The sequence below is a fragment of the Theobroma umbraticum genome, unplaced genomic scaffold, assembly GCF_002168275.2.
Source record: "Theobroma umbraticum cultivar Fairchild unplaced genomic scaffold, ASM216827v3 scaffold_44.0, whole genome shotgun sequence".
Lineage (NCBI taxonomy): Eukaryota > Viridiplantae > Streptophyta > Magnoliopsida > Malvales > Malvaceae > Theobroma > Theobroma umbraticum.
Genome location: NW_018397255.1, coordinates 4,926,484 through 4,951,307, shown reverse-complemented (window position 1 = coordinate 4,951,307; position 24,824 = coordinate 4,926,484). Strand labels below are relative to the sequence as shown.

Below are 24,824 nucleotides of genomic sequence, written 5' to 3'. Positions count from 1 at the left end.
GGGTAATGGAGAAAAAAAATAAACAAGAGCATCATAGGCAAACTAATAACCATCATCACGCCTCAAATCCAAAATATATATACATAATATTTATTTTCCCTACACTTGAATTGGTTCATACTTCAAAAGGAGGAAGTAATTGCTTACCATTAGTTCAATAAAAATATATCACAAAATTAAATAAAAAGGAAACAAATACTTAAATGACCAAAGCAATATTCAATTATTTATTTAAGAGTGGATGCAGTAAATTTTATTCCTTTTTTTATTGCAAAATTAAAAGATAAAAATAAAATAAAGGATGAAGTTGAGCTGAAAATAGAAATATTTTTTTTCTGTTTTACGGAAAAATAAAAAAGAGAAAAGAGAGTAATGTGGGGGTAAATTTCTCAATGGTTCCACGCTGTCAGTGGCACGACACTACACAATTTCAACTCCCAAGTTCCAAGTCCCCCGCCACACCCCCCCCCAACGGCGATTCGCATTGGGCAGCCGTCTCGCCTCCCGGAAAGCGATCGTGATTCGTCGCTCCACCGAAACGCCCCGAAAAGTTCTTCACCGGAAAACAGTTTGTTTCAATGCAACGGTCCAAACCCTGAAGCAACGCCTCCTTTAAAACCCCACTTCCCTCCCAGCCATTTTCTCAAACGCCTTCACCGCAATTTAAATTCAAAATCCTATTAAGAAAAATAAAAAACCGGCAGCATGCTGCGAAGGTCGATTTTGCAATTATCACATCGCCGGGGGTCTCCTCGGAGAACTCCAAGGCAGATTGTTTCTCAGGTACATTTAACTGTTGTAAGTTTCAGTATTCAATTTCGAGTTCGGGGTACTATGCTTTATAACTCTTCTGTTTATAATGCATGGCGAAAATGTAGCGCTCGTCACCGTTTGTTTATTCGGGAAAGGAATTTTCGACCTCTCCTGGAAAAAATGCAATTCCGAAACCTGGTCCACCTGAATCGAACAGGGGCTTTCAAAAGTTGTCCTTGGAAGTGCTATCATGGTGGTGCTGTCTTGGTTGCATACCGAGCGGGGTACTTAGATCAATATCTTGGTGAAAACGCCAAGGTTCCTATTGATTCGAAGAAAATTGGTTTTGATGAGAAGGATATCCAAGTTGTTTCTATGGACTTGCCCGAGCAAAAGGTTCCAACTCATATCGATCTTCCTCCTCAGTCTGAAACTACTAGTGAAACCCAAGGAGAAATCCAATTTAATGTGGAAGATAAATTGAATGAGACACATGGAGAAAACACGAAACCTGTCCCGGAAAAGGAATTACCAGAATATTCTCCGAGCAGCTTTCCATCTGCTGATCACAGTGCGGATGCTGCTGTATCATCTGAAGGGAATCTTAAAAAGGTTGAGTCTGAAACTACAACGATACCAAACAAGGAAATTCAAGATACTCCAGTAGATAACCAATCTAGTGCATCCCACGGGGAGACAAAAACTGTCCCAACTCCTGCTACTGCAGACAGACAGCAGGTACATTTTTTCCCTGCGCCCTATATTTATGCTGATGGTGATCTCTTGGGCTTATAGATGTTATGAAATTTGAAGAATACTCGAGCATCCATGCCGGATTCTATCTTTTTGCTAATTGATATGCAAGACATTACTATTCTGTTGAAGGTGGATCAGATGCACTTAAAAATGAACTAAACATAATGGATTACCTTGTTATTGTTAGTACAGTATTTCTAACTGATTCCCACGTCTCTGCAACCCAAATTATGACAATGACACGCCTTAGCCCATTGTCGCTTGTTTGCACAACAAAAACCATTGGAACGTCATGTCTGTGTTTATGCACATTCATATTTTCTTTCTATATGATTTACCTGAACCTCGGAATCTAGCAGTCTTTCTTAATAGAATGAATGGATGCATAAAGAAATGTTTCAGAACGTTATGGGTAGGGTACCGCTTTGTATGGGGTTTAAAAGAAACTGGTTTCTCTGTTGTAACTTGCTAGATATTGATGCTCCTTGTGTGTTTATGCATTTATAAATGAAGAATGTCATGCCCCTTGTGTATTTATGCGTTTATAAATGAAGAATGTCAAATGAGGTGGTAACAATACTACCAGCCTGTTCTCTATCCTTGCTATGCATTCCTAAAAATCAATGCTTACTACCTAGCTTTATCAAGTTATAATTATACTGCACAGGCTCAATATGGCCCACTTATGATATTTGTCTCTTGCAGGATGAACTGAGTAAAGGAGTTGAATTGCCTAGTTTAGCCCCTGAAGAAAGTCAAATAAAAACTGTGCCATCTTTGCATCCTACTACAGCAGACATAGCAGAGGTATCCTTTGTTCCTCTCATTGGTTTTTCTTCTTAACACCCTTCATTTAAGTTGTTTCTGATTTGTAACCTCTTGAAATGGCTATACGAACCATTCTTATTCTGTAAAGGTGGGTCAATGAAACTTATTGAAACTCTACTTGTCTCCATGATTGTTCACGTTGTCTTTGTTTGAATTTTTTTTTAATTTTGGTATCTGCCTTGTGGTTGTAAAAAGAACAAGAAGTGTGATTGTGAGGCTTGCTCCATTCTATGTGTGAATGTATAAGCTAATGATTTAGAGGTTGTCCACTGTATGTGTAAATACATAGCTAATGCTTGAAGATGACAAAGACCCACTGCATTTCCTTGTTTATTTTCTAGGCAAGGATTTATAGGGAGGTTTGATCCCCCAAGAAACTGGCTAGCGGTCGCAACATCTGAAGGATTAAAGCTTCTTTTATGTCTTTGTTTTTATAATTGGGAAGACTGTGAATTGAGGTGGCTAAAGCGCAACTGAGAGCATGTTCTTTGTGTTTGTATGTATGCATGTATGTATCTATTTATTTCTATATCTCTATATATATAGTGAAAAATACTTTCTTCCTTATTTTTATCAGACTTGATACAGAATCACATCCGGTGTTCCTTTGTTGCAGGATAAACCAAGTAAAGATATTGAAGCTCCAAGTTCTCTTCTTGATGCATATCATCTTAGGGAAAAGGCAGATGAGAGCTACTTAACTTCTCTAAACAGAAAATATGAGCAACTTTCTAAAGAAACAGAGGTTATATACCTCTCATATTTTTTGGTTAATACATATGATAAAGGAGAGTGTCAACTAACACTAGATTTCATTTTTTTTACACATTAGGCTTTTGGTACAGCAATTGAGGAACTGAATGAGGGATATTTATCCAAGGATGGAAAATTAATTTTTGATTTCCTACAAGCCATTCATGCTGCTGAAAAGCGGCAAGCTGAGCTGGATGCACATGCTTTTGCTGAAGAAAAACGAGCGTTGAAGGTCAGAAGTTTGAACTATGGGTTCTAGTAAAAATATCTGGATTCTTAATTCTGCTACATCATTTTGGTCATGCCATACTGTTTGCTGATGCTTTTTTTTCTCTTCTTTTTTTTTTCTCTCTTAGGAGAAATATGAAAAGGAGTTAAGGGATTTAAGAGCCAGGGAGCTAATGCGTACAGAAGAGGCAGCAATATTGGATAAGGTTATAGTTGTTTTCATATTTTAATTCATTTTATTATGTTATATTTCTCATGATTGATCACCAAGCTTTTTGTTATTGCTTCTCAGTTCTATACTTATGGGGTAAATTTAGTTTTTTACTCACATGCCATTGACTGATTCTTTCATGCCTCACTTCCTATTTACCCTTGCTCTGGCTTTGCAAATTAATCACTTAGGTCATAGCTCATTTTAGATTCTTGTTTTATGATGTCTTTCAAAAACAATTTTTTTGCACCACTAATGCTTGGTCTAGTTCTTCATTGGTGATGGTGCCTTTCTTTCTCCTTTTATTGTTGCTATGTAAAGACTAAAAACTGAAAGGTAAGATCTTCCCTGGATTCCTCACCACAGTAATATCTTTCTTCATGTCTTTTATGAAAGAAGAAAAATGTAGTTTTTTTTCCCATTTCAATCTCTCTTTTTTTTTTGGTGGTTTCTGTGTTCTGATTTTTCTCTTTTTTATTTGTAACGCTTTAATACAATTGAATTTTTCTTTCTTTCTTTCTTTTTGAACTATATCCTTTTTTGTGTCATTAAGTGAATTATTGTCTTTTACTGAACTCCTCCAGAAGAGGTATTTTGTCCTACTGTCTACTTTATAAGTTGACAAACATTTGATAATTTGGTTCCTAACCCATATGTCATTCTCTTTAATTTGCCACATAGTCGTCACAGCCGTCATGGCTCTGTGCTGCTGTTCATGCTTAGATCTATGGTGAATTCACTTGGTCTTTTTATCAGTAGAATCTTTACACCAGGACTAAATAGGAGGCAGAATGGGTGGGTTGGTGCTCTGTGTCTAACACAAACAATTAATATGTGGTTTAGAAATTTGATTAAAAGTTGAGGTGCTATAGTGCTTGATCACCAAACACGATATGGAAATGCAGATGCTAGGTGGTGATTGGTAGGTGAAGCTCTAGCATTTCACCAACTTAAAGAAAATATTTATCCCACATGCTAGAGTTCATCCAATTTTTATAGTATTTTGTAGATTTGTATTTTTCCTGTTTTAAGTGCTCTGTACTATGAAAAGGTGAGGGAAGTGTTCTTTATATCAGTTTGGAATAACATTGATTTGTTTGTAAGGCATAAGGAAAACCAAAAACTATGAATTAAACTGGGACAATTGATCCCATTAATTTCTATAAATTTTATGCTAGTCAATGAAATTCCATCAATATTTTTATAATCAATTTAAGCTATTTTTTTAAGTATTATGTATTGTGGATTTTGAGCTTGGAAATTTACAGTTTAGTTAGAGTTGGAATATACTCACAATCATATATGCCCTTCAAAGGGCAATAGAATCAAGTTAAAAGAAAGAGAAAAATGACTATTCTATTTTGCTGATTCAAGCTGCTGAGAATTTGACTTTACCACTTTCAGGAATTAAAGAGAGAAAGAACAAAAGCAGCAGCTGCTATAAAGTCGCTTCAAGAAAAAATGGAAGAGAAACTTAAGATGGAAATTGAAGAAAAGGTACATAGTTTTATGCTAACAAAGAATTCTTTACCATAATTCCATAACTCATGAACTCAAGTTGTTAGTTCTTGCTTATTTCAGGAAAGAGAAGCTGAAATGAAGTTGCAAAAAGCTCAGGAGTTAGGAAAAGCAGAACTGGCTGCAGCAATTGCAAGTGAGAAAGCAGCACAGATTGAAAAAATGGCAGAAGCAAATCTTCACGTAAGCTATCTCTTGGTGGAAACTTTTGGATATGAAACCTCACAAAAAATAACTTCGCTAATTTTTAGGATGAAAAAGTGGACTAAAAAAGAAAATGCTTTTCATGGCATATTTGATGGATGTTTGATAAGAGGTGGAACAGGAAAAGTTAAAAGTTATGCTGAAAGAGTTTTCTCTTTTGATAGGTTGCAATGTAAAACCCCTTGGCTCTTACTTTGGGGCATATATCATGCAGGAAAAAGTGACAATCCAAATGTCATACATCAATGCTTTTAGCTTCCATTTTAATGTTGTATCAGGTTTCATACTTTGTTTCTAATGGAAAATTAAAGATTTTTCCATTTAAAATTTTCTGAATTTGATTGTTTCCTGGAATGTGTTGATTGATAATCTAAACAGAATTTCCAACATCACAGAAACCAAAATAGAGTTCAACTAGTACGTTTTCTGGGAAAAAAATGAAAGCTAGAATAGTTTCTGATAAAGGACCAAACCAAGCATCAGCATAGAAATTATTGGAGGATGAGTGAGTATGACCTTAGTTAAGAGAGTCTAGTAAATAGGAAACTACTTATAGTTGATCAGTTACAAGCATTAATCATAAATGTATTTCTGGAAGTAGTTATTGTTTGTTAGTTGTTCAGATGAATCTGATGTTGAGCAATATATATTTGTTATGCTTTGTATATGCTTGGGTAATTATTTTCATAATCAATAAGTATTGCATATTTTTAGCCCTTCAGCACACCTGAATTTTTTTTTTTTGTAGATAAACGCCTTATGTATGGCTTTTTATGCACGGTCTGAAGAGGCACGTAAGAGTCATTCTGTTCAAAAGCTTGCTTTGGTAACTTTTTCTCCTTATTTTATTGTTCTCAGTCTCATGTTATTTTTACTTTTAGTTTGAATCCGACTTATGTTATTTAGTGAATTTAGTGATTGATGGTCTTGGTAATAATTCTTCTCAACTTGTACATTATTGTGCCATAATTTGATTGTTCTTGGGTCCTGCAGGGAGCACTTGCACTAGAAGATGCACTTTCTAAAGGACTACCAATCCAGAAAGAAATAGATGCTCTGCGCACCTACCTTGAAGGCATTGAGAAGGATTCAGTATTAGATTTGGTCCTTTCATCTCTTCCAGAAGAAACTCGGTACCATGGAACAGACACTCTACTAGAGCTGAATCAAAAGGCAAGTTGTTTCGTACTTTTAGAGATATATGCTATTGAATTCTGAGTCCTTTTCAATGATAACATCTATCCTAATAAAATCTTTTGGTTAAATTATTGATTGTTTGTGCTTTGCAGAATCCTATGCCAAAATTGTATGCTTTACTTTGACATGGTATTTTTCATAAAATGGAAGTTTGGAATTTTAAGTGCTTTTATAGAGGCAGGCTAAAAGTATATAAAATCTTGGTTTTTTTCTATAATTAAAAGCTGTGAGGATGGATACGCCTGGCACCATTTGCATGCATCCTTTTTAGCTGTTGATAAATTTGTGCACTCTTTTCTTCCTTCAGTGGCAGCATCCACAGGCCTCTATCCATGCAGAAAACAAGTACTGCTTTTATGATTTTTTTTTTGGGTAAAATACCCTTACTCTCTTAAGTTTTGATCAAAATTATATAAAAGTCCATTGGTTTTCGAAATGGACACTCCGCCCCAAGGGTGCAAACACCGTTAACAAAAATTGTGAAAAAACTAAAATGCCCTTTCTTTCTTTAATAATTTTAAAATTATTATTATATTAAAAAAAAAAAGAAGGGAGCACCGATTGGCTCTCCCCAGCTCCCCAAGAAAGGGGAGCACCGACGAGGAGGGGAGCACCAGATTTAGTGCTCACTTGGGAGCCCCGATTGGGCTCCCCGAGTGAGTTTCGGTGCTTCCCAGATGGGGAACCCCTTTTTTTTAATTAATTAAAAATAATAAAATTATATAATAATTATTATAAAAATTAATCAAGGGTAAAATTATCTTTTTACTTTTGCCACATTAACAAGTTGACGGAAATACTAATGGTTGACTAACGGCTGGATCTACGTGTCCAATGGAAAATATTTTTTGAGGCGGAGTGTCCATTTCGAAAATTAATGAATTTTCGTGTAATTTCGATTAAAATTTAGGAGAGTAAGGGTATGTTACCTCTTTTTTTCATTGTCTTTAACTTGAAAAATTATATCCAAACGTTGGAGTTACATTAATATTTTCTTGCTATGCTAAATGAATTGAGCTAAAGATGCTCTTTGGCACCCTTTTGTGTCCGCATCTATCTCTCACCTTCCTCGTTATTTTAACCAAATATTGCTTCCTGTTTAATTAGGATTGGCTTTGTAGTCATGTTGCATTGAGAAATAAAGAATATGTAGGTTTGTTGGCAATCAAATTTCCCAAGGTCTGATTTTTTTAGTCCAAAATTTCTTCAATCTTCGGTGAGCACTCAAGCTCTAAGATTTTCTTCTAGATGGTCAAGGAGGGGGACTTCTAGTTGAACCTGCTCATTGGGAATATATACACTGTAACAGCAATAAGAATTTCTTGTTTTCTTCATCTGGGAGTCTTGGTGCTGAGATGGGAAGGTGGTGGGAACTGATTTAAGTATCAGCCGGATAAAAAAATTAAACCAAAAATAGAGGAGAGGACAATAGATGAAATCATGCAAGTAATTTACGTTTACCATTTTTATGCATGCTTAATGTCTGAGTTCAGACTTAGTCTGTATCCTAAATGCTATTCCTATAATACGGGGATGAGTCAGCCTATAAGCATACCATATTTGTTTAAAAGCAAACTAGAAGGAGGCTTTCTTCTTGTTTCAGAGTTAATGGTCCATTTGTATTGGGAACCTTCTCAACCTGATACAGAATGGAACTTAAAGATTTTATGATGGCTAGAGAATTGAGACTAATCTTGGAAAGCTAGAGGACTATATAGAGATAGGATTGGTTTGAACCAATCGGTCGGACATGATGAGGACAAGCTTGTCAAGAAATGCTTTTGCATTTTTTCTTCTTTTTCATAGTTGGTCTAATTATGTACAGGAAAAGGAAGTATTAGTCTTCATTATGTACTACATGACCAACAGCCTGGTATAAATTGTCTCAGCTGTAGCAAAAATGGTGTTTATTTCTTCTTTAAATAAATGCCTTAGTGAGCTGAAATTAGAACATCAGGCGTCTAAGTGGAATCAGCAAATCAGTGTTCTGGCAGAAATTCCCATGTTATCTTGTCACTGGCACCTTAGCTATAGCATGGAGACTGGGAGAAAGTGTGAGCTTTCTTTTAAGCAGTTTTTATGAGTCTAGTTTGAAGATTTACGGGATTACTGCAAGAGTTGCTAAAATTTGGTAATAGATATGATAGTGTTTCAAGTTTTTTCAGCCTCACCTATGTTGTTGTTTGTAAGCTGTGATGCTTGATAGTTCCATTGAATCATTAGCAATTCACTAATCTAACAGATAATGAGTCATAACATTGAAAGAAATTTTCTTAGATTACTGTTTGACATATGTTCTTTGTGCAGTTTAATGCCTTGAAAGGGACCCTAAGGCACTTCAGCCTAATTCCACCTGGAGGTGGTGGCATCTTGACGCATTCTTTAGCACATATTGCAACCTGGTTAAAGGTATAAAAAATGGCATTTACCTTCTACATAAAGAATTGATCCGGGTTGCTCAAATAATCTGACGCTTGCCTTTGACTATCATATAGGTGAAAGAAGTTGACCATTCTGGTGAAGGGATTGAGTCTGTAATCAGTACAGTTGATGATTACCTGGCCGAAGGGAAGCTTGCTGAAGCAGCAGCCGCCCTTGAGCAAGGTGTCAAAGGTAGCCAAGCCGAGGAGATAGTTGGTGATTGGGTGGAAAGGGTGAGGAATAGAGCCATCACAGAGCAAGCTTTAACTGTACTTCAATCATATGCTACCTGCGTCAGTCTTACCTAATCTCGGGTCCTGAATTTTTGGCTCCAACAATGCCTTGGGTATGGAACTTACAGACCTCATTGAATTAGTGGTTAAGCTAAAGGCTTTTTCTTACTTTCCTAGCCAATATACACAGTAAGCTGAATGGTCTTCTTGCTTTTGGGCAACCTATATAACAGAAGGGTCTGCTTCCTCTATATTGTGTAAGATTGTTCATGATCCTCCAAATAAAAATTTTGTTTTTCTTCACTGAAAAGGTCCATATTTCTTTCTGTTCAAAAATACTGTTAATAGGCCTTCATGTTGGAATAAACTTAAGATTATTGCAAACACCAGTGTTTAACATAGAGCGATCTCTTCGGAAGTTTGTATGGATGATGTTGTCATGTTGATGTATCATTGTCTTCAACGTATTGTTCTCAACTTCTTGCAGTTTTCAATATTCAGAGTTACTTGTTGCCAGTTGAATTGGCATAGATAATATTCATCTTAATCTTATAACAGCCTAAAACGGATTCAGAATATTGCATTGCTGTGATGAGAATGGTCATTGCAACCACCCCGCAAGGGGAATTTTCAGTTTTCTTTACGTACAAGATATTTACCTATCAACTAATTCGGATTTTATTTATTAAATCGGCCCCAAAAAAAATGGTTATTAACTTACTGAATTGATTATTAGTTTCAATGTTTGTGCTCATTGTGTATTATGATCCAGATACCCTGTGGGTGTTGGTTGTTGAGCTCTGATTATCAATGTTGTGTTAGTCAAAAATGACGAGGAAAAGCTAATAGAGAAGAGGCAAAAAAAAAAGGAATTTAATATTTTATACACTGACCGAAGAATTTAGTTAATAAAAATATAATTATTAAATATACTGACAAGGTAAAGCCAGCAGATGTCCTTTTATCCTTCCTCTGAAATTTAAATTCGAAGAAAATAGTTAAACAATACACATGCTGCATTGTTATTTAATTGGGAGTGAATTATTCTCTTTCAATGTGGTTCCAGATTCCAAAACGTGGGGTGCTTTTTTTTTCTGTTTTAATATTATTATTCATTTTAATATTATTTATTTATTTCCTTAAAGTTTTCAGCACTGCCATAAATTAGAGAAATTGATTGTCTAAGTAGCTAGACAGCATGAGGGCCCTAATGCATCAACGATTTTCAGAAAGGAAGAAAATTGCAGTTGAAGAAACAAAGGCCCTGGTGAAGTCCTAACTAACCTGAAATTTGGGAAAAAACAACTGATATGGAAAATGATGGGATTACAGTCTTCATTAAATTTCATTGTTTTGGGGTTGTATGAGTTTCGAGTCTCAATCATGAGCGGTAGGAAATCGACTTCCACGAAAATATTAAACAACATTAGGCTTAAAATATTAATATATAATTAAGGGGCCCCAAATGAGGCTACAACTCAACCGATTTCAGCTATGATTTTCATATTCCCACAAGTAAACTATTTTAATGGCTGTTATAAAGTCCCAATCATTCTTTCAGGACCCCCCATCAGATCTACACAATAATAATAATAATTATGAAAAGGAAGAAGAGTCTGATTTTGGCTTTACAATTAAGCTTGCAACAGGGACTGATTTGCGACTGGTGAGGTCCTGTCTCTGTGTTCTGGCTTAGGGAATAACCCTTTTCTGAATGAGTTGTGAGCCGCTTCTTTTTTAATCTTTGCTTTTACTCAGTGTCCTTTCTTCGCCTGCCCCGAGATTACTGTCTATGGTAAACTATATATTAGTATAAGAGCATAATTACGAATACAATTTCACCTTAATTTCTTCATGCATTCAAGTCGTCGTATAAGTCCTCTTAACGGTGCAGTTCATGTGGACCACTTGCCAATGTGTTGCATACCCCAATCTATTCAGCCCCGCAGAATCCATATGCTTAACTTAGACTATTAATTGGGAAAATAAATATTTTTATTCATTATATTTATAAATTGTAATTTGTTATTTTAAATCACTTTTAATTTATAATTGTTGTACAATTGCATGTAATTGTACCACGCAAGAATTGAAATTCAATTTTTTTATTATAGATATTAATAAAATTTATTCAATTTGTAAATAAGAAATGTAATTGCATTGAATGATTTTTATTGAGAAAATAGTTTTCTTAAGTTTACTAATAATTGAATAAATTATAGATTCATTATTTATATGTTAAACAGTATTCTATAAAAACATTTGTTTTTAAAATTTAATTTTTTTATTTATAAATATTAATAAAATTTATCAAATTTATAAATAAAAATTTTAACTTGTATTGAGTATATGTCATTAATTTTTTTAATTCTGATAATATCGAATAAATTTATAAATTATTATTACAAAGTTTTAGTTGTTTAATATTTACATTTATATATAATTATTTTATAAAAATAATAAAAAATAAATATTTACTTGTGACAATAAATAAAAATAAAAAGAAGTTTATGTCTTATTCAGATTGGTAAGATCATTACAGTTTTAACTTTTTTTATCATCTTCCTTGTTTAATACCAGGCAAAAAAATGTAAAACAAAAACCCTAAATTACAGGAGTTAACTAGGTAGTTAAAATTGTTAAGGACCGGCTTGGATGTTGATTAGGTAAGGCCTTGAGGGCATGTTGGTCAGTGAAGTCAGAATTATGCTGTGGTATTAGAACAACATGGATTTATTAGTAATTAATTAATTAATTAATTCGTGGAAGAATCCTTATTAGGTGTGTCTTACTGTCCACAGTTCCAATTGCCCTCTACCAATACGACAATAAACAGCCATTTCCAGCCAACTAAGAGAGAGAAAGAGAGCCACACTCAGAAACAGCTTTCCCGCTTGGCTTTGGCTAATTTGAAGCTGTTTTCATTTCTTTTTTTTTTAATCTCAATTTTTGTAATTTATTATTTTCTAACTTCCAAAAAATTTGTAAATTTACAAATTAATTATGAATTTTGTAAATTTCAACTCTTTTACCTTAGCGGTACTTTCTTCATTGAAAATTAAATATAAAAAATATTTAAAAAAATAAAATTTTGATATATTATTTTTTATATTATATTTTATTTATATCATATTTCGTTACATCACGATCGTATTTTATTATGTCATCTTTAATATTATATTTTGTATCGATATCATCGTCATGTCATTCAAAACTAAATTTATTTTAATTTTTAAATTCAAGTTATATTTACCATATCATCTTAAAAAAGAATAAATAAATGAAATAATTAATTATTCAAAAATACAATCTTATGTTTTTTCTAGTATTCAAGGATTTAAAAAATTTGTAATGAATTACAAAAGAGAATTAAAAATATTTTCGCTTTAAAATTTTATCTCTTACAAAATCAAATATATTTGTTTAATGGTGATCCCGTAAATATTAAACTATAAAATAAAGCATATATTAATTAACTTATATGATGATGCTCGTGATCAATTCGGTTTTTTTTTTTGGAATTTTAGAAAAGCCGAGCCTCAATCGGTAAAAGCCAAGCCGAGCTGAGAGAAGTAGGAGCTTTCAAATTGTCGGTGGTCCAGTGAGTGCGTCGGCTGTGAACTGAGAACAAAGCCCCTACCTTCACATCTTTCTTTTCTCTCTCAGAAAAAAAACGTAAATACAGGGAGAAAAGAAGGAAAACCCAAAAAAAAAAAAAAAAAACCTCCATTATTTGATTATTATTATTATCACATTTCCTCTCTCAAAAAAAAAAAAATCAATTTTCTTCCTTATTATCTTTCTCCTTAGTCATAGATGCACTTAAACTAAAGACCGGAGCTCTGCTTGTTCATTCCTCTTTCTCTTTCTTTAAGGTTTGCTTCTCTCTCTCTCTTTCTTTCCATCTACATTTCTTTTTTTTTTCTTCCTTTTCTTCTTTTTTAATGCTCTTCGACATTCATGATCCGCTGTCGTTTCTTCCAAATCTAAGCTCCTCGAGTTCACTTCATTCAATTCGGTAATTCACAGTTCCACTTAATTTTTTTTCTCTTTTTGTTTTCCTTCTTTAATCGGATTTCGATCTGCTGTTTACTGACTTTCATTTTGGTAAAATTCAGCTTGTTTTAGTGGAGATATTTTAATTTAGTTTCTATGTGTTTCTGTGTTCATTGTCTGTTTGTTTCCCGAGAAAACTGACAAGGAAAGTTAATGGAAAATCAGTGTATTGGAAATGTGATCTATTGCTCTACTTGTTTCTTTAGTTTTAGTTTACTAGTATTAGATGCATTGGTGCTAATTGTTCTTTTGAGATCAAATTAGTTTTGAATTATAAAGATTTTTGCTTGATCTGGATTTACGTGATACGTATGTTCTTATTTAACTTAACTTTTAACTGTTTGCAGGAGATTTTAATGTATTGAAGACGCATATTGCTGGATCTGGAGAGCGGCTAAGGTTTTTTTAGATTCAGCGAATCGTGCAGTAAAAAGCAAAGCTGGCGGCGACACTGGCTTGGAGGTTCGCTGCCAACAATGGCAGCGGCCTTGCTTCTAATGATATGGTATGTTACTAATTATCTACTTAGTTTTTGGATAAGTTAGCATTAAGAATATGAATTGTGGATATACTTATATGTTCCATTTATGAAGTTTAAGGTGTTTATATGCTATTGGGTGTATTTAGATCTCATTGTGCAATTGTTGGTAATTAATAAGTAAATAAATTTTATTAGTAGATAATTTTTTTATAAGCTTAGTAACCAATACTTCTGGCCCTCGATATGGAAATGCAATTCAATAATAATTAAAGATAAAAAAGATTTTAATGATGAGGTTGGAAATTTTATTGTCCATGTGTGATTGGAGGTTGTTTCTTTTCCTAATATAGAAATTTATTTAGAGCTGTTATACTGGCAAGTAAGGTGAAACGTTCCGATGTACATTCTTCAAAATCATGTATTGTTGAGGTGACAGTGTCACTAACATGCATGCGATGCTTATGAGTTAGGGCTAAGGATAAAGAAGCTAAACATATGAATAATGCTATAAGTTGGTTTCATTTCTTTAAATTTGCAATTTGCCATGGAGGTTAGTCGGGGATATATGCTAGGTGACAATTTGCGTTGCTTGTGTTAGGTAATTTTGCCGGTATTGCTATCCCCAAAACCATCATACCTTCCCCAACCCACCCTTTCCCTACCCACCCACCCCACCCCAGAAAAAGAAAACAGAGAAAATGAAAATAGTATATGTGCACTTTTCATTTTCTCTAGCCCTTGAATAATTAGCAGGGTTGGGTATATATTATGATTGACCAAAATAGCCTTGGAACTGAATTCCACAATGCCTTCCTTGTTAATGTTTTCTGTGTGCTTTTTTACATGCAGCTTCTGACAATCCCATATATCTTGTTTTTATTGTTTTCAGATGCCTACTTCATTCACCTGTGCATGAATGTCTATTAATCATCAATTGAATAATTGCCTTTATTGGCATCATTACCTCCTATGTGTCTCATGGTTGCAGGAAAAAAATGGAGATGCTAAAATTCAAGATTCGGAGCCCCCAACTCCACATTCAGTTGTAAAAATGGGTTTGAGGTAAGTTTAAGCTTTATTTTATATCTTTTGCACAGACCCGAGGCACACAATACCAGGAAGAGCTGAGAACAATGTGGATAATTAATTCTGGGCTTGGAGTTGCTTGATAAAGTTAGAACAGTCTGAAATTTGCTGTACCCCAACAGCATAATGTTTAGCTAAAACTAATATATGCTATGTTGTGATTCTAGCTTTCCCTATATACGTTTTGACTTCCCTTTGGTATTTTCGGTGCCTTTGACTTATATTGTATTGTCATAGGCCTCATTCTTTTACTAACTTTTTGGCTGATACCCTTTGCCCCTTTCGCCTATTTGCACCCAATTATATCGTATCGAGAAATCATTTTGCGTCTGCTTTGGTATCACTCTATTGATGTCATCATAATTAATACCTTCCCCCATTCTTTGGTGATTTATTGAATTTGCAAGCTATGATTATTATCTATCAGAATTCTATCTTGACTATCTTATGCCTAAATCACCTGAAGGGATCGCACAAGTAGCATGGAGGATCCAGATGGGACATTGGCAAGTGTTGCACAATGCATTGAACAGTTGCGGCAGAGTTCCTCATCTGTACAAGAGAAAGAGCATTCCTTGAGGCAATTGTTGGAACTCATTGACACACGTGAAAATGCTTTTAGCGCTGTTGGATCTCACTCTCAGGCAGTTCCAGTTCTTGTCTCTCTTCTCCGATCAGGATCACTAGGAGTGAAAATTCAGGCTGCAAGTGTCTTAGGCTCGCTCTGTAAGGAGAATGAACTAAGGGTTAAAGTCTTGCTTGGGGGTTGCATACCACCATTACTTGGTCTCCTCAAGTCCAGCTCATCAGAAGGTCAAATTGCAGCTGCTAAGACCATCTATGCTGTTTCACAAGGTGGTGCTAAGGATCATGTTGGATCAAAGATTTTTTCGACTGAGGGAGTTGTGCCAGTGCTTTGGAAGCTGCTACATAATGGGCTCAAGACAGGAGACTTGGTTGATAACTTATTGACGGGAGCATTGAAAAACCTCTCAAGCAGCACGGAGGGATTTTGGTCTGTGACAGTACAGGCTGGAGGAGTTGATATACTTGTTAAGTTGCTCACAACTGGACAGTCAAGCACTCAGGCTAACGTATGCTTTCTTCTTGCGTGTATGATGATGGAGGATGCATCTGTTTGTTCTAAGGTATTGGCTGCTGAAGCTACAAAACAATTGCTCAAACTAATAGGACCTGGTAATGAAGCCCCTGTTAGAGCTGAGGCTGCAGGTGCTCTTAAGTCTCTTTCTGCCCAGTGCAAGGAGGCTAGGCGGGAAATAGCTAATTCCAATGGTATTCCTGCTTTAATAAATGCTACAATAGCTCCTTCAAAAGAATTCATGCAAGGTGAGTATGCCCAAGCATTGCAGGAGAATGCTATGTGTGCTTTGGCAAACATTTCTGGTGGTTTGTCATATGTCATCTCAAGCCTGGGTCAGAGCCTTGAGTCATGTTCTTCACCTGCTCAGACTGCTGACACGCTAGGGGCTTTGGCTTCAGCTTTAATGATTTATGACAGCAAAGCAGAATCTACTAGAGCATCAGATCCTCTGGTTATTGAGCAGACTTTAGTTAATCAGTTCCAACCTCGGTTACCATTCCTTGTGCGAGAACGTACAATAGAAGCCCTAGCCAGTTTGTATGGGAATACCATACTCTCAATTAAACTTGCAAATTCTGATGCGAAAAGGTTGCTTGTTGGATTGATCACCATGGCAACCAATGAAGTCCAGGAAGAGCTTATAAGAACTCTCCTCACACTTTGCAACAATGAAGGAAGTCTATGGCGTGCGCTTCAAGGCCGTGAAGGTGTTCAGCTGTTGATATCACTTCTTGGTCTTTCATCAGAGCAGCAGCAAGAGTGTGCAGTTGCACTACTTTGCCTTCTCTCTAATGAAAATGATGAAAGTAAGTGGGCCATTACTGCCGCTGGTGGTATTCCTCCACTTGTTCAAATTCTGGAAACAGGTTCTGTGAAGGCCAAGGAAGATTCTGCATTGATCCTCAAGAATCTATGCAATCACAGTGAAGATATACGTGCTTGTGTTGAAAGTGCTGATGCTGTTCCTGCACTATTATGGCTGCTCAAGAATGGGAGCCCAAATGGGAAAGAAATTGCAGCAAAGGCTTTGAACCATTTAATTCATAAATCTGATACAGCTACCATCAGCCAGCTCAGTGCATTGTTAACGAGTGATCTACCTGAATCTAAAGTGTATGTTTTGGATGCTCTAAGAAGTATGCTTTCAGTGGTCCCATTCCATGATATATTGCGTGATGGTAGTGCTGCAAATGATGCCATTGAGACCATGATTAAAATATTAAGCTCAACTAAAGAAGAAACTCAGGCGAAGTCAGCATCAGCTTTAGCTGGGATTTTTGAAACCAGGAAGGACTTGCGTGAAAGTAACATCGCTGTAAAAACTCTTTGGTCAGTTATGAAGCTGCTAAATGTTGAATCTGAAAACATCTTAGCAGAGTCCTGTCACTGCCTTGCTGCAGTATTTCTTTCAATTAAGGAGAACCGGGATGTAGCTGCTGTTGCTCGAGATGTAATGTCTCCCTTAGTTGCACTTGCTGACTCTTCAGTTCTTGAAGTTGCAGAGCAGGCTGTATGTGCACTAGCAAATCTTATTTTGGATACTGAAGTTTCGGAGACAGCGATTGCTGAACAAATTATTCTGCCTTCTACAAGGGTTTTACGTGAAGGAACTGTTTCTGGGAAGACTCATGCAGCAGCAGCAATAGCACGTCTACTCCATTCAAGGCAAATTGATTATGCCATAACTGATTGTGTGAATCGTGCTGGTACAGTTCTTGCATTAGTTTCTTTTCTAGAATCTGCCAGAGGTGGATCTGTTGCCACAGCGGAAGCACTAGATGCGCTTGCTATTCTGTCAAGATCAGAAGGAGCCAGCGGTCAAATAAAACCTACATGGGCAGTTTTAGCTGAATTTCCAAAAAGCATATCTCCAATAGTTTCATCTATTGTTGATGCAACACCTTTGTTACAGGATAAAGCTATTGAGATATTGTCACGACTTTGTCATGATCAACCTGTTGTTCTAGGAGATACTGTTGCTAGTATTTCTGAATGCATACCATCAATTGCTAGAAGGGTGATCAGTTCCTCAAACTCAAAGGTCAAAATTGGGGGCACTGCACTTCTGATATGTGCAGCAAAAGTTAATCACCATAGAGTGGTGGAAGATCTTAATCAATCAAATTCTTCTACCCATCTAATCCAATCACTTGTTTCAATGCTTGGTTCTGGAGAGACTCCTTTGGCAAATCCACAAGTTGATGATCAGGATGCCATTAGCATCTGTAGGCATGCTAAAGAAGAAGCCAGGAATGGGGAATCGGATACAGGCACAGCAGTTATTTCTGGTGCTAATTTGGCTATTTGGCTACTCTCTGTCCTAGCCTGCCATGATGAAAAGAGTAAAATCACAATCATGGAGGCTGGAGCAGTTGAAGTTGTCACTGAGAGAATCTCTCAACGTTCTTCCCAATATGCTCAGGTATTCAATCCTCTTGTTAATTATTTATTTAAAACAATGTTTATACCAATAGAAGTTATGGTTCTTAGATCGATAGATAGAATTTCTCGAAGACAGCATTGAGATTATTTCCTGTTTCCCTGTCATGCAATTGTGGCTATATTCCCTCCTATTTCTGCTAAAACTGTTTCCATCCTATGTGGTAATTGGCAGATTGATTTTAAGGAAGATAACAGCATATGGATTTGTGCATTGTTGCTAGCAATTTTATTTCAAGATAGAGATATCATCCGGGCACATGCAACAATGAAATCCATACCAATACTTGCAAATTTAGCGAAGTCAGAGGTGTCAGCAAACAGATATTTTGCTGCACAAGCAATGGCCAGTCTAGTCTGTAATGGTAGCAGAGGGACTCTTCTATCTGTTGCAAATTCAGGTGCTGCTGGTGGACTTATCTCCTTACTTGGCTGTGCTGACGTTGATATAGAAGAACTTCTTGAATTGTCAGAAGAGTTTGCTTTAGTACGCTATCCAGATCAAGTTGCTCTTGAGAGGTTATTTAGAGTTGAAGACATTAGGGTTGGTGCTACTTCTCGAAAAGCAATACCTGCCCTTGTTGACCTACTTAAACCAATTCCAGACCGCCCTGGTGCACCTTATCTGGCACTTGGGCTTCTGACTCAGCTTGCAAAAGACTGTCCATCAAATAAGATTGTTATGGTAGAATCAGGGGCTTTAGAAGCACTGACTAAGTATCTTTCTCTCAGCCCTCAAGATGCAACTGAAGAAGCTGCTACTGATCTATTAGGGATCCTATTTAGCAGTTCTGAAATTCGAAGACATGAGGCTGCATTTGGTGCTGTTAGCCAACTTGTAGCAGTTTTACGGCTTGGAGGACGAGCTGCTAGGTATAGTGCTGCTAAAGCATTGGAAAGCCTATTCTCTGCTGACCATATCAGAAATGCTGAGACTGCCCGGCAAGCTGTTCAACCCTTGGTGGAGATTCTTAATACTGGAATGGAGAAAGAGCAGCATGCTGCAATAGCAGCATTGGTTAGGTTGTTGAGTGAGAACCCTTCTAGAGCCCTTGCTGTTGCAGATGTTGAAATGAATGCAGTGGATGTTCTTTGCAGAATCCTTACATCAAATTGTTCGATGGAGCTGAAGGGGGATGCTGCTGAGTTGTGTTGTGTTCTTTTTGTGAATACAAGAATCAGATCCACTATGGCTGCAGCTCGCTGTGTTGAGCCTCTAGTATCTCTCCTTGTAACTGAGTTCAGTCCTGCTCAACATTCAGTTGTCCGTGCAATAGATAAACTTGTAGATGATGAGCAACTGGCAGAACTAGTTGCCGCACATGGTGCTGTAATTCCTCTTGTTGGCCTTTTGTATGGTAATAATTACATGCTTCATGAAGCTATCTCAAGAGCTCTTGTGAAGTTAGGGAAAGATAGACCTGCTTGTAAGATGGAAATGGTGAAAGCTGGAGTAATCGAAAGCATACTTGATATCCTTCATGAAGCGCCAGATTTCCTGTGTGCTGCTTTTGCAGAATTGCTCCGAATACTGACAAACAATGCTACTATTGCTAAAGGACCTTCTGCAGCAAAAGTGGTTGAGCCCCTTTTCCAGTTGCTATCAAGACCTGAATTTGGGCCTGATGGACAGCATAGTGCATTACAGGTCCTTGTAAATATTCTGGAGCATCCACACTGTCGTGCTGATTATACGCTGACCTCTCACCAAGCTATAGAACCGCTTATCCCACTTCTTGATTCTCCAGCTCCAGCAGTTCAGCAGTTAGCAGCAGAGCTTCTATCACATCTGCTCCTGGAAGAACATCTTCAGAAGGATGCAGTGACACAGCAAGTAATTGGTCCCCTTATAAGAATTCTTGGTTCTGGCATACATATCTTGCAACAGAGAGCTGTGAAGGCTCTCGTTAGCATTGCACTAACATGGCCAAATGAAATTGCAAAAGAGGGTGGTGTCAATGAGTTGTCCAAAGTGATATTGCAAGCTGATCCTTCACTCCCACATGCTTTATGGGAATCAGCTGCTTCTGTTTTAGCTAGCATTCTGCAATTCAGTTCTGAATTTTATCTGGAAGTTCCTGTTGCTGTTTTGGTAAGGTTGCTTCGTTCTGGCTCAGAGGGCACTGTGGTTGGTGCATTGAATGCTCTCCTGGTATTAGAAAGTGATGATGGAACCAGTGCTGAAGCGATGGCTGAAAGTGGTGCTATAGAGGCTCTCTTAGAACTTCTCAGATCTCATCAATGTGAGGAAACAGCAGCAAGACTGCTGGAAGTATTACTCAATAATGTGAAGATCAGAGAAACAAAAGCTACTAAAACTGCAATCGTACCACTATCCCAGTATCTCTTGGATCCACAAACCCAAGCTCAGCAGGCAAGGCTACTGGCCACATTGGCTCTTGGTGACCTTTTCCAGAATGAGGCACTCGCTCGAAGTGCTGATGCTGTTTCAGCTTGCCGTGCTCTTGTTAATGTGCTCGAAGACCAACCCACGGAAGAAATGAAAGTGGTAGCTATATGTGCTTTGCAAAATCTTGTAATGTATAGCAGATCAAATAAGAGAGCAGTAGCTGAGGCTGGTGGTGTTCAGGTTGTATTGGATCTAATAGGTTCAAGTGATCCAGAAACATCCGTTCAGGCTGCAATGTTTGTTAAGCTTCTATTTTCTAATCATACCATTCAGGAGTATGCTTCAAGTGAAACTGTCAGAGCCATAACTGGTAAGTTCCCTATACTCTGACTTTAACTATGGCTGGCTAATGTGAGGAGAAGTTACTTAAAAGTGTGCTATATTTTATAAAAGTTATATTGCCATGCCCTGCTACTACATGGTTATGTTGCAAATCTTTTTCCTATTTAGTATTGGTTCACAAACCTTTTGGTCGTAACATTTTAAAAGAGCCTCTTTCCTAACTCTTTGCCCTTGTTAGGCTCTTAGTTCAACTTATGCTTCCAGTTTGATTGGCAATTCTGAGTGCATCATCACTTATTATGCGTCTTGCGGTTGTGAACACACTTCCTTAAAAGATTTTGGTTATCACCAAAACCTATTGCTTACGGTGAAACAGAGTTATAGACTTCAAAATGCGATTTACTGATGAAATATTTACAACTCAAAATTCTTTTTCTGTTTTCTTAGCCCATGAAAAATGAATTTGCATTCTGGTTTTGCTTTGGAGCTTTACAAAATGAATTGGATGGTAAATTGTCTGTTTTTCTGCACCCCTTTATCACCTTCCTGAGCAATTTTCACAATGCTTTTTGTGTATGTGTGTGTACACCTTAGTTTTCTTTATCGTTGGTTAAGTCTTGCGCTAGGTAGAAGTGACAAACAACACTCAGTGTTCAAGCAGGATTAGTGGGCTAGGATCATCAGTACTTTGAAATTGATTTTCATTTTAGTTTGTCAATTTGGTTTACGTTGGTATTGCTAATGCATTGTTCTTTAGATAAACATTTCCATGCAAACTGTAGCTTCTTCTGTTATGCATAACGTCTATCTATATCTTGCAGCTGCTATTGAAAAGGATTTATGGGCTACTGGAACTGTGAACGAGGAGTATCTAAAAGCTCTAAATTCTTTATTTAGCAACTTCCCCCGTTTGAGAGCCACAGAGCCTGCAACACTTAGTATTCCCCATTTGGTTTCATCCCTCAAAACAGGTTCTGAGGCAACTCAAGAAGCTGCTTTAGATGCTCTTTTCCTACTGAGGCAAGCTTGGTCAGCTTGCCCAGCTGAAGTTTCAAGAGCCCAATCAGTTGCTGCTGCAGATGCAATACCATTGCTCCAATACTTAATCCAGTCTGGACCACCTAGATTTCAGGAGAAGGCTGAATTTCTGTTGCAGTGCTTGCCTGGGACATTGGTGGTAATAATAAAGCGTGGCAATAATATGAAGCAATCAGTAGGAAACCCAAGTGTTTTTTGCAAACTTACGCTTGGCAACAATCCACCTCGGCAAACCAAGGTAAGATACTTTGCTATCCTTCTCCATCCTGTTTTATCTGTTTGTGATTTTGAGTTAGGGAATTTTTATTTCTGAAATTATCAGTTATCACCTAGTTATTTGTTACAATTAAACAATTAGGTGTCAACAGTAACATGAGACTCCTGGTAGCCTGTACATTTGCACAATGTTTGAGCTGCAGCTCCATAGTCCTCATAACTAGTTTTCTGAAAAATGACTGGTATATAGTGGACTGAAGTTCCCTGCATGGCACCCAGTTTATGGATACATGGAGTTGTTGATTTTTCATGTCAAATCTTTAAACCAGCTCTTGAGAATTTAGAGTAAGATGATTTGTTCTGCTTATGAGCTCTGCAAGCTTTCTTGGTCAGGAAGCAGTTTGATCTGAATCACTGTTGTCTCCTGAACATTTGGTCCGTATACGAATTGAATGAATATGTATTCTGTCTATTTGTGCTGGTTTTAAAATCACTTGAAAACATTATGTGCTTATCTGAGTACACACCTTTCTCTGCTCGTTACATTCACCTTCTCTAATTTGTCCCATCCTAACTTATTTGTCACTTGTCAGGTTGTATCCACTGGCCCTAATCCAGAGTGGGATGAAAGTTTTTCATGGACTTTTGAGAGTCCTCCAAAGGGCCAGAAGCTGCACATATCTTGCAAGAACAAGAGCAAAATGGGGAAGGTAACAATATCAGAAAGAATTATTCTCTTTAGTTTTTGTTTTGGTTAGTTTGGGTGATTTCAGAAAATTTTCTAATTATTTCTAAACTTTTTTCGTCTTTTTATGACAACAGAGTTCCTTTGGAAAAGTCACGATACAAATTGATCGGGTTGTAATGCTTGGAGCAGTGGCAGGCGAGTATACCCTATTACCCGAAAGTAAAAGCGGGCCATCACGGAATTTGGAAATAGAATTCCAGTGGTCCAACAAGTAAAGGATGTCACACAAGTAATTATTTTTCCGCAAAAATTGAAATTTTGGGGGGAGAAACAAAATTATATGATCAAGTAGGGAACAATTTTCCTTTCCCATTTTGGGTTTTATTTATCATTCCAGTGTACATAGTCTACCGGAGATTTTGACTTTTGTAGTGTTTGCCTACAGTCTTTAAAAATAGTCATTTGTGAATGTATTCTTTTGTAATCTGATTTTCTTACATTTTCCCTGGGTTGAAATCATATGGACGCAAGCTTTTCGCTTTGTAATTCTTTGTATTCAACTTGGTGTGCTTGTCAATGTCAGAGGAAAATAAGGATGTTGTTTCTGGCTTTGGAACTGAACATGTTTGATGTAATAATTCTCTAATCTATTGATCGAAATATGAAAATATTTGTTTTTGTATGATCGAGGATATTCAGTAGCAACTAGCAAGTGCTTCCTTTTAGAGTTTTAAAACATCTGAGTTGCTTTATTTAACAAGATGGTTCAAGTGTCTTGCGAGATTGGCTAAATTGTAATTATCACATTCTACCTCTGGACTGGACCCTTTTCATGTTGTAAATAAAATAAAGCTGCGCCAACTTGGACAGGAAGGGGTCCACTGCGATAGCCATGGCACCTTTTGATCAGAAAGTGCCGCTTTCCACTCCACCACCCATTAACATGGAGGACAAAAATGGAAAGAGAGTGTGGGCTCCCGATATCAGACCCACTCGCTTTCATTGGCCCATTTGCTTCTCAGTGGGCTGACTCCGGACGACAGTCGGCTCACATTTCGCCACATCTTATCGGGGACCCTTCACTCTTTCAGGTAATCAAACACAGAGATGTGTCCCATCACTGCATTTGGGAAATCCAACTGATGTTTCTTTCCTTTTTGAAATCTTTCGGCAATAAAGCTAGACGCTTATGTCACTCAATAATTATCAAATCACTGCTCATCTACAGTTCCCATCGTCCAATTTTGCTACAGCTTAACTGTAATCCATTATCCCTTCTCATAAATTTTAATCCAAAAACAATAAGATTTAAAAAAATCTAACCGTTGGAGATCATTTGTGTACAATCTATTGATAATCGATTAAAATTGGACTCATAATTTACAACCCATCAACAATGGTTGACAGTAGGTGCAACTAATTATGACTATTTGTCATTGTTGAGTAAATACAACAGCCAGGAGTTACTTGGTACCAAGATTAAGGGAGAATAAATTTTTGTGTCCCTAATAATTTGTAAGAGATAAATTATTGAAGAGGTAGTGGAGGGTAGTCTTTGATCTAAACAACAAAAGATTCGTTCTTGTTTTCCAAGAGTAGGTTGTTTAGATTGAAAACTAAATTAATTTTGTGGGAAGATTTTAATAATTGTTTGCATTGAAATGTTTCAATTATTTAAAGAATATGAGTTGGAGAATTGAATTGTTAGATAAAAATACTCAAAGTGAGTTGAAATGATAGGCTATTAAGATTTATTTGATGAAAATTCTGAATACCAAAAACCCTTTGATTGCTCATTAGTTGGGGCATTAGTGATGATTGAGGGAAGACAAGGTTTCTGAAAGAATGTTTTTAGATCACATAAACAAAAACTCTATCCAAATAAACATGTAGTATTTTCTTTTAATATTTAAAGATATGTTTT

The 24,824-nt window shown here is 36.6% G+C and overlaps 3 protein-coding genes across 4 annotated transcripts in view; all 3 read left to right on the top strand.

The window, feature by feature from the left end:
* Positions 1-472: 472 nt before the first annotated feature.
* Positions 473-9,632, top strand: LOC110409947 (MICOS complex subunit). The gene is given in 14 exon segments (XM_021419473.2): positions 473-783; positions 879-975; positions 978-1,004; positions 1,007-1,491; positions 2,215-2,316; positions 2,954-3,082; positions 3,170-3,322; positions 3,447-3,524; positions 4,934-5,026; positions 5,111-5,230; positions 6,000-6,077; positions 6,245-6,424; positions 8,756-8,857; positions 8,944-9,632. Coding segments are annotated over 14 exon segments (1,956 nt in total). The 5' UTR covers positions 473-705; the 3' UTR covers positions 9,178-9,632.
* A 3,108-nt stretch (positions 9,633-12,740) lies between these two features.
* On the top strand, positions 12,741-23,582 carry CSI1 (binding protein). 2 transcript variants are annotated; one of them, XM_021445019.2, is made up of 9 exons: positions 12,741-12,977; positions 13,094-13,120; positions 13,506-13,663; positions 14,628-14,701; positions 15,192-18,249; positions 18,442-20,986; positions 21,780-22,234; positions 22,806-22,922; positions 23,035-23,582. In XM_021445019.2, exons 3-9 carry the CDS (start codon positions 13,661-13,663, stop codon positions 23,173-23,175), a joined length of 6,393 nt encoding a protein of 2,130 aa, XP_021300694.1. In that variant the 5' UTR covers positions 12,741-12,977; positions 13,094-13,120; positions 13,506-13,660; the 3' UTR covers positions 23,176-23,582. The 2 variants fall into 2 exon arrangements, with proteins under 2 accessions (XP_021300694.1, XP_021300695.1); XM_021445020.2 differs by lacking the exon at positions 13,094-13,120.
* A 274-nt stretch (positions 23,583-23,856) lies between these two features.
* The window catches only part of LOC110410130 (aspartic proteinase-like protein 1), a 3,371-nt gene continuing 2,403 nt past the window's right edge, over positions 23,857-24,824 (top strand). The window contains exon 1 of the mRNA XM_089782531.1: positions 23,857-23,991. Coding sequence (XP_089638657.1) covers positions 23,857-23,991 — 135 coding nt within the window. The remainder of the gene's footprint in view (positions 23,992-24,824) is intronic.

What these genes read in the sequence shown, in the direction of transcription:
- CSI1 (XM_021445020.2), top strand. An exon ending in AACTGTCAGAGCCATAACTG is followed by an intron (nt 20,987 to 21,779) that starts GTAAGTTCCCTA and finishes TATATCTTGCAG; the next exon opens with CTGCTATTGAAAAGGATTTA. An exon ending in ATCCACCTCGGCAAACCAAG is followed by an intron (nt 22,235 to 22,805) that starts GTAAGATACTTT and finishes GTCACTTGTCAG; the next exon opens with GTTGTATCCACTGGCCCTAA.